Here is a 14,494-nt window from a genome sequence, read left to right as displayed (position 1 = left end):
GATAATATATCTGAAAATTGCCCTAATGCTTGCATTTTATAGCATCTTATTTCTCACATATCATTAGGTTCCAGGATAAAACATGACAAATATGAATGGCAGGGGCAGCAAAATAATGTTACTTACCTCAAATCAGAAATGCAAGGGTTTTTCACAAAATAGACACACTCCTTCTTTTTGATGTTTTCTGAAATCCAAGATGATAGGTTTTCCTGCTGTAAAATGTTTGTGAATCAATAATGTTTGGATGTATATATCTATTTTATTTATATAGCACTGCTTATATAGGAATTACTGTACATTGAAACAATACATTACTATAATACATGGGGAACAATACAATATTAAAACATAAATAAACAATGTAGGACTACTCATAACAATTTAATTAATTATAATGTAGTATGATAACTAACTATGCATACTGTGATTTAAATGTTTAGTATCACAGGTGCAAAGGTTTATTTATACCTTGCAATTGCAAAGAGCTAAAAAGGAGTACAAAATTGAGAGCGCACTGATGTCATTCTCAATGGTACTGGGCGTCCACACGTGCACGTAAGCGAACCCTGTACCTGACTTGCTGAAAGTGAATTCCCAGCTTGCCGCAATTAACTCACTTATTGGTGCATTGTTCACAGGTTATGGTGGGGGTAACTTAGCATGCAAATGCTTTAACTCTGGAAGCCTAGGGGGAAATGCTGCATTGTAGGTTAAAAAAAAGGTGATTTGCAATCTGAAAATTGCACTTTTACTTTTATGTGATGTGTTCCTAATTGAAGCTTGTTAATTCCTATTTTTGCCACATGATACCTTTTGCTCAGCGAGGGGAGAAAAACGTGCTGCTTTCCTTCTTATTTTGTTTGTGTGCTTCAAGTTGGATACTACATCTGCAATTCGTTTAAATCTAGTATCTTCTTGTTGACTAATGCTAATCTCCAGAGAAGACATTTTTCATTCCCAGCTTCTAATGGCATAAACGATAATAAGCTTTTCACATAAAAGAAGACATAGAAATGTGAAGTAAGACATTTGCAATATTTAGCAGTATGATAGTTAGGAAGAGTGTGTTCAGATACATTATTATCATATGAAATTTTACAATCCTTAAACTGGTTCTATCAAACTCAGACTTTTGAGCATGAAAATCATTCCACAAACCTTTATAGTTCTTTACCATAAAGTACCTTCAGTATAATGAAGGCACAGTGAAGTCTAAAGTAACAGAGAAAATAATAGAATGGTTTGTTTCTCAAGTTAATATTAGGAAAAACAAACATTACAGTGCATTTATTTAAAGCTTGAGCAAAATAATATAGGCACAGCACTTCAGCAGATATATAAATGATTTTTGTTTAAATCCATACCTTTGTCATTGACTCTCCTCTTGTTCAGATATCTCAGGATGCTTCTAGCTATAAAAAACACATTTCTAAAGATGGATTTTAAAGCACAGCTCCTGTGATGTTTTTTTCACTAATTTATGAGATCAATGGAACAAAACAATTTTCAGATGCATTAGCCAATACGCTGTCCAACATACGGCATTTTAGGGCAGATTCTGGCACAAGGCCAAGCAGAGTCATACACTGCAGCAGAAATAGACTATCAGCTAAAATCTGGCACATGAAAAAAATGTATAAAATATCTAGCTGTGCAGATCAGTCTCAGTCTTTGACTAAGATTCAAAAGCTGTTTTTTGTATATATATTTGTTAGACAATATACTGTAAGCCTTTGTGATCTTACCTCCTCTGTAAATGCAATCTCAGCATTGCTGTAATGGAGCATCCAGTAAATCTGCATCAGCTCAGGAATGCATGATCATTGTAGGAAGCGTAACAGACGGAAAATTTCTCCCTTATGCACAAGATAACAAAATTATATTTTAGAATCAATTTCTAAAACACAAGATATTCTATTTTTAGATAATCTGGAATATTCCCCTCCCAACAGATGTACTGTATTAATCATACAAGTGACATTAAAAAGTAAAAAAAAATATTTATAAAGGAAACAAGAGGGTTCATTTGCTTAAAGGGCAATTCACATCTTTGCAATACATTTTTACCCATGCTGTAGAAACTATGTGTAATTTGATGAAAGTTCAAGTTTTGATAAACATCATGCAATGACAAGTAGTAATGTCTATTACTCCCTGCTAATTTGGAGAGTAGTAGTCAGCACCAAACCTTGTGATTAGTTAGAAGTAGTGCAGGTTCCCTAATGGTCACTTTCCATCGGCATATCCTGGTACAGAAGAACAGGAACAGCACCTCTTGTCTTTGTAGATTAAAATGCCTTTATTGCAAAGTTTTCTGGGGCAATCAACAACAGCAGCAACGTTTCAGGTCACATAAGACCTTTTATCAAGCTCGATAAAAGCTTGATAATAGGTCTTATGTGACCTGAAACATTGCTGCTGTTGTTGTTTGCCCCAGAAAACTTTGCAATAAAGGCATTTTAATCTACAAAGACAAGAGGTGCTGTTCCTGTTCTTCTATTACTCCCTGCCAAGCCAAGTGAAATATACATACCAAAGTGTACTATCCTTTCCACATCAATTCCTAAATGCCTGCAACTATGGTGTAGCCAGGTGGGTGAAAGATATGCAGCATTTACCACATGCTATTCACTAAAAGCATGTCACTAATAGTAATTAAATCAGTGCTAAATGATCTTTTCAAATGTGTGTCCCTACCTTCAGGAAATTGGTTTTGTTCTACTGGTGATCCTGTAGGAAACACATATGGGAATGCTTCTCTGCTCGCTCATACAGACAAAACTGTCACTGTTCTTTCTGCTGCATTGTTCCCTTCCTGTGTGCCCTCATTTTAAGCTGGCCAACAAAGGGCAGGTTTAAGCTGCCGATTTCACCCCTTCTGAATTGGCAGCTTATTTACCATTTATGGGCCCTCACTAACAGATAAAAAGCCAAAAATTGGACAAATATCTATTGGGAAAGTTAAAAAAAAAACAAACCATCAGACGAGGACCACATCAGCACATTGATTAGGTCCTCCTCCAACTGACCTGCATAGGCGCCTATTATAATCCATTTGTTGGCACAGTTTTCTTCTGTTTGTTCTGTGGGTTAAGCAAAATATCCAGCTAGAAGAAGAGAGAAAACTAGAGCCTATAGGTGTTGACTGCGGTTTAAGGCCTAGTTGTTGGTCTTTTTAACATTTTCCACCTTGCCCCATTTGAATTCACTGGTTTACAGCTTTTGGGTTTATGTATGTACTAAGCATTACATTCATGTTTCAGCAGCTGTTGTTCTCCATTAGACCTGTGCTAACACAGCACATTTTGACACTCCACTGGTTACTGGGCATCAGTCCTAGCACAGTCACTGTTTTAGATGCCTGTTCTTACTTTCCTCACTATGGTGTTTTTTATTTTCCTGCATGTATTCTACAATGTTAATTGACTTTGATTGCTCTTCTGCATCTCATTTGTATAGGGAATGACAATTGTGCATGCCCTGGAATGCCCCCAAGTCTGCACATGTTTTAGAATGCACAAGCTGTGGATCACTGGGTTAAGCAAGGCTACCTTGCTTATAGCCCAAGTGCATTCTTCTGCATCCAATTTACCGCAATTCTGAATATAAATGAGCCCTTAGAATTGCTACAAATCTGTACTTTATTGAACATGTGTAGGGACTGGATAGAACTGCCAGCAAACAGGGCTAGAAACCTGTAAATGGACTTCATGATCCTTTTCAACTTCTTCTGCTGGATCACACAGCATTACCAGAGAGTACCAAGTGCTCTTAGCTAACATATCAGGACTGATATATGACACCTAGACCTAACAGTACCCTGCATCGCTGTAGAGGTAAAAATCAATATCCTACATGATGGTTGATTCACTAAAGTGCGTTAATTTTTATTGCACGCTTTTTTGCGTTAAAATAGACGCGAAAATTAAGTAAAAGTACAGTTAATGAGCTTTTGGCAATAAAATATGGACTTTGCAGTGGGATTTATTCAAGTATGTGTTGGCCCTAGACTGATGCAGCCTCCAGTTTGCAGGGAAATGGTCATTTTCAGTACAGTAATTTTACGAAAGTAATAACATGTATGGCCAACATGGCGTACGTTTTTTCACACGCTGCAAATATTTGTATGCGGTGTGTTGATTAGCGCTCGTTCCGTCAAATACCGCACAAATTAAAATAACGCAAGAAGCATTGCGCGTAAACTACCACAAGTATGCTTTTAGTGAATCGTGCGTTAAGACGAGAAAAATTTTAGCGCATGCTATAAATAACGCACGTTTTAGTGAATCAGCCCTATTGTCTAGTTAAGGAATAGGTAAACCTTTTTTTTTCAATCTCTTAAATTATTCTGTACGGTCCCCAGAATAACATACCTTTCTCGCTGCAGATTTATTTAGTTTCTCTATTACAGCAGCTGAACTGCATCTCTTTAAAGGAGAAGGAAAGGTAAGAACTAATGTAGGGACCCATAGGGTTTAGCTCACCTGTGGCTTTAAATTCTACCTGTTCACATATCTATACTGTTATTGGGCAAAGCTCTTTGTACTTAGGTTTGGTTATGTAACTATGCCCTATTGGTTTAGTCAGGTTGACCATACCCCTTGCAGACTGATATAGTGTCTGACAAGGAGGTCTGGCCTCCTCTTTGGCTGCCTTCTCTCTTCTAGTCTCCTCCATTGAGCCTGGGAGCAGAACATAGGCCCCAGAAGCAATTTTTACCCCAGAGGATACCATCCCCTCTGGAGAAGTCGGGGACAGGGCCCCATGAACAAGGTTAGCAAGCACAGCAGGTCTGTCATAGCACTTTCTAGGAAAGTGATATAGTTAGCTCTAGTAAGGGCAGTTTATTAGCCCCAACAAAGGAGAGTTAGTTCTGAGAGTATTCTCCTATCCGGCAATGTTGTAGAGATAGTGACAAGTTAGAATAAACCCTGATCCCTACTCACCCGGAGGACTCATATACTAGAGGTTATCAACCTGAAGGACAAGATATCTTACCAGGCTGCCTTCACAGGGGTATCAAGCTGAAAGGTGTATTTACCCTGCCCAGACTCTACCAAGAGGTGGGATAAAATGGTGTACACCCTCTCTTCTTCCTCAGAGTGTACTGTCAAGTAACATCTACCTCTGCTTGTGTGTGAGTATCTGGCAACCCTGCTTACCATTGTGTCTTGGACAATAACCTTGTATTATAGTTAAACTACACCCTCAGCTCCATCCAGGTCTCTTCCACCTAAGCGAAGGCCCATCCTGTTTAAGGGAGTCGCATGTAACCCATGCTTACCTAAATACTAGCCTGGTATTAACTATTCCATAGCCAAACTAGTGTTACACTACGTAAGCTTTATCAGAAAGGTCTATGTAAGCACTTACAGTAATGCTGCACTGAGTCTGCTATCAAAAGAAACACAGGATTTCTTGTCTCTTTTTTTGTAAACATGATGTTCCAGTGACGTCCTCTCTCAGAAACATCCTTAATTCCCGTGGCCAGAGTCTGCGCAGTTCTCTCCTCTCTCCTGCACCCTCCTCCCACCAGAATGCTAAGAACTCCCTTCTCCCTCCCTTAGGAATGTGTGATCTGAGCTAGACTTTTAGGAAGGAAGCTACTTAAAATGGCAGCTGCTATCTTAAGCAAACGGAGAAAGCTTCTAAAGATGTTTACTGAGGTATGGTAATGGTTTCTGCAGAATAAATATATTGTTCTAGCTTGCACTAATGTGGCAAATCTATTGGAAGTAAAATGCCAAAATGACTTTCCTACTCCTTTAAGGGCTCTTACTCACAAGCCCTTAAAGCCCTGTGTTCCCCTACTGACTTCCTTGTCTAATACAAAGCACCTTTTTGCTTTCTGAACACTCAAAAAGAAAAAGGGGGCAGAGCTTCATGCTAGGAAGTCAGTAAAAGAGCTGCAGTTCAGCTGCTTGTAATAAATATAAACAAAAAAAAATTCTGCATGCAGGGAGAGAAGGTGTATTATTCTGGGGGCTGTTAAGAGTAATTTTAGGGAATTTTAAAATAAAACCCTTACTTATCCTTTAAGTGCACTGGTATGAGTGATATTGTCTGTGTATGTGGGCAAGTAGTTATACAAATTATTTTGAGCAACAGTACCTGCAGTGAATCCATTCTTACAATGTTTATTAGATGAAAAATACTAATGTACATCTAATGTGATACACTAATGCACAAATTTGATTTCAATATACCCATGTTATCATACAGTATTGTATCACATACAGGTGATTGTTTAACACCTTTTTATTAATTGTTTTAACACCTTACCCCAGCCAATTTCAATATATTTTGTCATCATTACAGTTCTACATTATGAGCTCTTATTATGTAAGTGTTCAAAATTCAGAATCCGAAGGTCATTTGGGGTAGAAAAAGTTTATTTATCAAGGATTCTATGTGATTGGGAGAGTTTTTATAAACTCTAACAAACACGTTATATCAAGGCTCTGCAGAAGGGAGAACAGGAAGTTAATCGTAGGGGTATAGCAAAGTCTTGGGAAAGAACAGGGGGTTTCAGGGGGGTTGTGCTTGCAGATGGGCTCTACAACAGTAAAACAATAACACAGTACATAGTAGGTGATAAGACCCGCTCTGGAGATGTAGCCAAGAATGCAGTTTACCTTAAAACTGCCCTGACTACGAAGTAGGTGCACAAATCTACAGGTTATCCCTTGCTGTACAGATTCACCCATAACAGAAGGATCTTGCCCATTTTAGCACAAACATATATGCTGCTTATTTAAGGACACTCTGTGGCAAACCACTGAAGGCGGACAAACTTATACAATTAAATTTTCTCATGTCCAGCAGCTTTCTCACAGTCTATTTGCTGTTTCATTTATCGGCACTCAGACTGAATGGTATACGGTAGTGAAAAAGAGCAGAAGAGCTGAACCCACCCACAAGCCACCAGTGATGTGTCAAGGTCAGCCCGAACACACCAGACCTGCGGGTATTGGGCCTGCATGCACATATGGTATTGGACAAGATCATGCTTTGAAGGGACATTAGCTGCAAGGCTGCAGAGGGCATGGCGAATTCCATTAACCAAGGAAGGGCAGGCAGTAACATTTCCAGAGCACAGTAATCTACAGGAACATGATCAGTGTTATGAATACATGCTCTGGGTAATGCAGCTACTCCAGATACCACAAGGATTATGGCAGAACCAGACCTTGCAGCTACTAGAAGGTTAGATAAAACTACCTTTGCTGTGCTGCTCTAAAGAGAATGTAGGTACAATTAACATGAGCTGTCCATTTCAGCATATCAATACAATGAACTACGTTTCCCCCCCACAACAATTACAAAATGTTTTTGCTGCTAGGTGCAAGGCATCAACTGTATTTGTACATTTTATACATGTGTTCACATTATGATGGGCACAACACAGGCAGGAAAAAGGGCACCCTTCAACTGAATGTAATTTTGCAGACACATAAAAACGATAGCACTTTTTTAAGTGCAGAAGCAGTGTGCACGAGTTATAGAGTAACTCATATATGATTCCATGTGATTACATTTTCTTAGTAGTTGTAAAATATTTATATTTTATCTAAAATGTTGGGTTTTATGAATAAAAAAAAATTGCAAGACACAGATTATTAGTAAACTAAATTTTTTTTCTGGGGCTTTTCTGGGCCTATGTAGATCAACCTAAAAAATTCCTTATTCCAAACTGGCAGAAAATGTCACTGTAACATTATGTCCATTAAGCTAATTTACCTGCCAGTACCCTCTTATTTTAAATGTCTGTACAGTTATTATATAGGTAAATTATTTTTTTACTGATGCACTAAATGTGCAAGTCATTGCTTATTATTGCAATATTTCTTTTTCAAAATAGAGAAATGCTTCAGTGATTATTTTTTTTTATTAATTTTAAAACAGGTCTACTAGACACATGGCACAGTGTATGCTCTAATAGATTTTCTTGATTTTTAATGACGCCAATAATTGTTCTAAATGTGAACAAATCTCTAAAAGTGTATATTTATGTTTGACAATCAAACAGCTCATTGTGGTTACCGAACCATAATGGCAGGAGCCTAATAATTTATGAATTATTCTGAAATAATGTCCCAGTGCAATAACCACAAGTGCCAATTAAATACTGTAAACTTTAATTTCAACTTTTGTGGCAGAAGTCCCTAAACTTTGAAATTATACATACAAAGCAAAATAATTCTGGATTACAACACGTTAATTTTTTTAACATATATATATTGTAGGGATTACCAGCGGACTCACTCTTGCTCAATCACACACAAAATAAAATAATGAAGTTTAGGAAAAAACTATCAAAATCTAGCAGGCTCTCACACTGTTTCCAGCTCCTGCTTCACCAGGCACAGAAAGAGAAAAAGGTAAATTCTTGTGTTTAATTACCGTATATACTCGAGTATAAGCTGATCAGAATATAAGCCGAGGTACCTCATTTTACCTAAGAAAACTGGAAAAACGTATTGACTCGAGTATAAGCCTAGGCTTTATTAATATGGCAGAATTAATATGTTTCACACACTGAAATACAAACTAAAAAATACAAAACAAAAATACAAAATACAGTCAACTGCCAAAATGAATGAATGTTAGGTAAACTGTATAGTGAATAACAGAATGATAGACAGTACTATAGAGCTGCTGATACACTAAGGCAATTAATTTCCTGCCAAAGGTCTGTCTTTTTACTATCTGAAAATATATCAGGTTCTTAAAAAATAATATTCTGTCTTCCTTAGCATATTCCTTTCCAAATAATCCTGATCCTGCGGTCCATGAAAGAAGCACTTGAGGCATGCTGGGAGAGAAGCTGTGCTGCTAGAATACTGCAGACCAGATATATGAATGCGTAAGAATACGCATTATAGGAATAATATCCCCCTTTAGTTATGTGGAGAAACATAAAGGTCATTAGAGAACTGTTTTCCATGACACCACTTGGACCCAGTTTAACAGTGCTCTCCATTAAGGTCTTGCTATTTCCATGAAACAGTTGCACTAGGGGTCCAATCATAGAAGTGGTTGACACTTTAAGTAGGGACATGCTGGCAATATAATATATGACATACTGTACAAGTATTGGTCACATACAGAATATTTCAATATATTATTTTTACAATTAGCAAGAGGAAGAAAGGCTGTAAAAACTTGCAGTTTTATAAGCGCGGTGTAAGAGACGTTTGTGTGACTCGCGTGATGCCAGATTTTCTGTTAAAGAGGCAGTAACAGGAGGGGGGGTGCACAGCATCGCGTCCATACATGCATCCGTCCGCACATCCGTGCACGAGCGTGCGTCCGTCCACGGGGGAGGGGTGGGGGTAGGGTTGCGATGTGATTTGGTTGGGTCTGTCCATGCATCCGTGCGGCTCGCGAGATGACAGCTCTTCTGATACAGAGGCAGTAACAGGCGGGGGGGTGCGCAGCATCCGACCGTGTGAGTGCGTGTGAGTGGGTGCGTCCGTCCACGGGGGGGGGGGGGGGGTTGCGATGTGATTGCCAGACTCTTACTTTCAAATCCATATACTCGAGTATAAGTTGAGGGTGCTTTTTTCAGCACATTTTTGGTACTGAAAAACTCGGCTTATACTCGAGTATATACGGTACCTTCATTTTTATTTTCCTGGCCAATCCTCCAACCCCTAAAATTTCATGCACTTTTTTTTTTTACTTTTTCCCTATATTATTAAGAACTGAGCCCCTAAATGAGGCTTCTGATTCTGACACTGCTTTGACATCCAGATGGTAACCTTGACAAACGGCCTGCCTGATGACCAGGCAGCTGCTTTAATCCATAGACATTCCTGCTTCAAATGCTCACAATGCCACAATAACTCTGGTCGAATGTGCCTTAAGAGACTGAAGAATGGGTTTGTCTGAGACTGTGTATGCTTTAGAAATGGCCAATACTATACCTCTGCCAGTAGTCAATGAAGAAGCTGCTTGACCCTTCCTGGCCAAACAGGATGACAAACAACCTATCTTTCTTCCTGAAATCCTTACTCTCAAGTAAATAGGCAGACATCTGCACAGATCCAAATTATGCCACAAAATCTCCTGCTGACAGGAAGGTTTAGGAAAGAAGGAGGGCAGAATAATTTCCTTATTTAAATGGAAATCAGAGACTACATTTGGCAGAAAATCCCTTACTGGTTTAAGAACCACTCTGTCTGGTAGAAATCTTAAGTATGACTCTTCACAGAAGAGTGCGTGCAGCACCCCTGTTCTCCTGGCCATAGTTACAGCCACCAGCAAAATGATTTTGAGTGTGACCTCCCATACAGAGACTGATTGCATTGGCTCAAACGGATCAGACATAAAAGCCTCCAAAACTGTAAGCAAGTCCTATGATGGACGAGTAGGCCTTACTGGTGAATTGATCCTAATTGCTGCCCTCAAAAACCGCCTGACAAGAGTGTCTTCTGCCCACCTCTGGCCAGTATATGAGGACAATGCTGATATTTGCACCTTCAGTGTAATGAAACTAAGGCCCAGATCCAAGCTTGACTAGAGAAAAAGAAGGATTTGCTAAACTGTCGACTCCCATCTGATAAAATATCCCCAGACGTCGATCCCTTGACTGACTGTTTCCGTCATAGCCTCTGAAAATCCTTACTGTTTCAGTCTTAGCCGCTGAGCCTCCAGGCTGTCAGACCTAACAGTTGAGGTCCTGGATGACAAACTGGTCCCTGGTGCAACAGTTCGCTCCTCAATGGCAGCCTCCAAGGCCTACCCTTTGCCATCCTCCATAACAAAGGGAACCACTGCCTGCATGGCCAAAATGGAGTTATCATTACAACCTCTGCCTTCTCCTGCCGCACTTTCAGAAGGACTGGCAAGATCAAAGGAGAGGGAGGGAACACATAAATCAATGTCCCCCTCCAATCCTGGGCCAAAGCAACCATCCCCGTGGCTTGAAGACAAAATAACCTTGAGAAAAAAACTGGTAGCTTCGCATTCCTTTGTGACACCATTGCATCTATCTGGGGCAACCCCCATCTGTTCACAATCAGAGTGAAAATCTGCTGATTGAGCTCCCGCTCCCACTCCCCCTAGCTGAGTGGGTTCCTGCTCGGGTAGTCCATACAGAGGTTCTGGGGACCTAGAATGTAACATGCTGTTAAGTCGCATAAATGTCTCTGAGCCCAGGTAAGAATGGTAGTCACTGCCACCATAAGTCTCTTGCTCCTGGTTCCCCTTTGCTTCTAAATATAGGCTACCACTGTCTGATTGTCCGAATGGACAATCAGACTCGCTCCTTCCAATTGATTCTGGATTCTTGATTCAAGCTTGACGTTACCGCGGGCAGATCTCTCTACCATTTCCCCTGCCTGGAGCACTGGTTCAAATGAGCACCCAAGCCCTTCGCTGATGCATCCATAAACAGGTTCCGCCATGAGTGATTCTGAAGCGGGAACCCTACCTGAACATTGCTCCTCCTTATCCACCACTCGATCTGGGCCTTTAACCTGAGAGTTATCAGAATTGACCGATTCCAATTCTGATTGTTTATATTTCAATACTTAAGGAGATGGCTTTGCAAAGGCCTGGTATGCCATCTGGACCACTTCACCAACTCTATGGTCGAGTTTAGAAGACCCAAAAAGGATTCCACCCCCCTTGCTGCCAGAGAAGAATGACTGCAAATGTTTACTGTTTCTTAAAATATCCTGGGCATTCTGGCCACTGGCAAAGAGGTCAGATTCTTCCTGGTATCTAAGGCCTCCCCCAAGTAGACAATACTTTGAGATGGTGCCAATTGACTTTTTCCTTTGTTTATGATCCAACTGAAAGGACTTGTATGGACCTGATCTCTGTGGTCTGTTAAGTGTTGAAAAGATGGAGCCACCAGCAGAATGTCATTCAGATAAAAATATATCTGGATCCCTTCTTCTCTGAGCTAAGCACCACTAGAACTTTTGAAAATGTTCTGGAAACTGTTATAGAGACTCCAATTTGAAATGACTTGTTGAAAAAAATCTGTTGACTCTTCTACTATCGAGAACAGGTCTGAATTTTCCTGAAACCTTTCTGATCAGAAAAAGAGACAAATAAATTCTCTGTCTTCTCTCCTCTTAAGGAACCGGCACAATAGGACCTTTGGGACACAGTTGGGATACATATTCCTGAAGAATCTCTCTTTGGAAATTTGGTAGGGCAAAAGGAATAAACTCTTGGAATCACTCTGAATTCCAGGTTGTATTCTTTTATTATTGACAGAACCAAAATGTCTTGGATTTCCATTGTCCAGATATCCCAGAAAAATGCCAACCTTGCGCCCAACTGATGAGATTGGACTGTCCTCAAGTCAGAAGGACTTCCTCCCTCTCTTTTGGGACTGGTCTCCTCTAGATCTTCTGCCTTGAAAAAAAGAAGATGATGATAATGTGGAAGATTGACCTGATGGATTGTGCATGTACTCCTTGCCTGGCCTGTAAGAAAGTCCGTCTTCCTCCTAGAATTCTTATCAAATGACCCTCTTATCCTGGGGTAAAAAGAGACTCTTGCCTCCAGAATACTTTGAAATTATATAGTAACATAGCAACATAGTAAGTTGGGTTGAAAAAAGACATACGTCCATCAAGTTCAACCATAATGCCTATATATAACCTGCCTAACTACTAGTTGATCCAGAGGAAGGCAAAAAACCCCATCTGAAGCCTCTCTAATTTGCCGCAGAGGGGAAAAAATTCCTTCCTGACTCCAAGATGGCAATCGGACCAGTCCCTGGATCAACTAGTACTAAGAGCTATCTCCCATAACCCTGTATTCCCTCACTTGCTAAGAATCCATCCAGCCCCTTCTTAAAGTTATATAATGTATCAGCCAGCACGACTGATTCGGGGAGGGAATTCCAGAACTTCACAGCTCTCACTGTAAAAAATCCTTTCCGAATATTTAAATGGAACCTCCCTTCTTCTAAACGGAGTGGGTGCCCTCGTGTCCGTTGGAAGGACCTACTGGTAAATAAAGCATTAGAACGGTTATTATATGATCCCCTTATATATTTATACATAGTTATCATGTCACCTCTTAAGCGCCTCTTCTCCAGTGTAAGCAGACCCAACTTGGCCAGTCTTTCTTCATAACTGAGACTTTCCATACCCTTTACCAGCTTAGTTGCCCTTCTCTGGACCCTCTCTAACTCAATAATGTCCCGTTCCAGCGCTCTGTAAAGGGGAAGAATAACCCCCTCCTCCCGTGAATCTATACCCCTTTTAATACAGCTCAAAATATAATCTAGCCCTTTTCCAAACAGCATTCTCCCGTCAAACTGAAGCCTACATAAAGCTGTGTTTGAGGTCATATCTGCTGCCCAGATCTTCAACCATAGTGCCATCCTTGCAGAAACAGAAAGGGCCATAGTTCTCATAACCAATTTGTCATGGCTTTGGTTTGTCGTGGCAAATTGGCTACTGACATTAAGTCTACCGCAGGTTTACACATTGCCCCTGCAGCCACATAATTTTTTTCAGCCTTTCTCTTCCATTGGATGACAAAAGAAGATATGCTTTTTTGGCAACATCACCAAACATGTATGGCCCCTTTAGAGTAATGTCACTGCCTCCCTTTCCCCCAGCAGCCTATCAACAGAATGGGCAGGTAACAAGATAACAGCTCCCTGATACCTCGGTTGAAGGTTTCAGCTGCCTAAACTGATAGGAAAGCCATGTTTCTATGCTGCTTTCACTGTTCTGCTTTGGGCTAATGGCACATGCTGTTACTGTCCTGAATTTTAGCAAGTGGGAAAACCTGCCAGTACTGCCTTCCAGATATGCTGGTCATTGGAAATCTGGTAAAAAATCTCCCAAACATTGTTTTGCATTGGTGTCAGTGTGAATTTAGGGCATTAAAATGTATGAATCACAAAACAACTGAAAACTACCTGATTTTTGGGTTGTTATTTGATGACATCAGGGTCGGAAAAATCCTGGTGGGCTCCTGCTCTAGTGGGCCCCGGCGGCCCAGACCCGACCCTTGTGGTGCTCCCCCTGCCCGACCGCTCCTACATGCTCAGGGAAGGACGTCGGGTGGGGGGCCCTGCGAGGAGCCCCAGTGGGCCCTTCACCCCCCAGTCTGACCCTGGATGACATCAAGCAGTACCACACCTTTCTTGCATACAACCCCAAAGGAACACACCCTCAGCTCTACCATAGTATTACATACCCATTGTAGGTGGTTTTGATTATTCTTCCCCTCCTTTGTTAATAGTAAACTGAAGAAAAAATGTAAAAATGTACAGCACAGTTAAAATAATTTTAAATTACATACTATTGGACTTCTGTTAATAGTGACCACAGAGATATAATTTACATACCTCCCAACATTTTGTGTCTGTATATATATATATTTTTTTTTTTTTCTTTTCTTTTTTGTCACTGTGCTCCAGCTAAGTAGTAAACAACGGCAGTCCAAGACATGAAGTAGCGATACAACATAGCAGCCTAACATTTGTAATTGCAATTTATTTTCAAGC

General features: G+C 40.2%; 1 protein-coding gene across 1 annotated transcript in view; it reads right to left on the bottom strand.

Moving 5' to 3' along the window:
- Positions 1–1,766, bottom strand: part of trpm2 (transient receptor potential cation channel, subfamily M, member 2) — an 84,538-nt gene extending 82,772 nt beyond the window's left edge. Inside the window, exons 1-4 of the mRNA XM_031893563.1 lie at positions 1,749–1,766; positions 1,368–1,415; positions 814–990; positions 127–215 (exon numbers count right to left, since the gene is read on the bottom strand). Of these exons, the coding sequence (XP_031749423.1) occupies positions 127–215; positions 814–951 (227 nt within the window). The 5' untranslated portion in view covers positions 952–990; positions 1,368–1,415; positions 1,749–1,766. The remainder of the gene's footprint in view (positions 1–126; positions 216–813; positions 991–1,367; positions 1,416–1,748) is intronic.
- Positions 1,767–14,494: the final 12,728 nt, after the last annotated feature.

The sequence above is a fragment of the Xenopus tropicalis genome, chromosome 9, assembly GCF_000004195.4.
Source record: "Xenopus tropicalis strain Nigerian chromosome 9, UCB_Xtro_10.0, whole genome shotgun sequence".
In the NCBI taxonomy this organism is placed as follows: domain Eukaryota; kingdom Metazoa; phylum Chordata; class Amphibia; order Anura; family Pipidae; genus Xenopus; species Xenopus tropicalis.
Note: the sequence above shows the minus strand (reverse complement) of the source record. Positions and strands in the feature narration are given on the sequence as shown.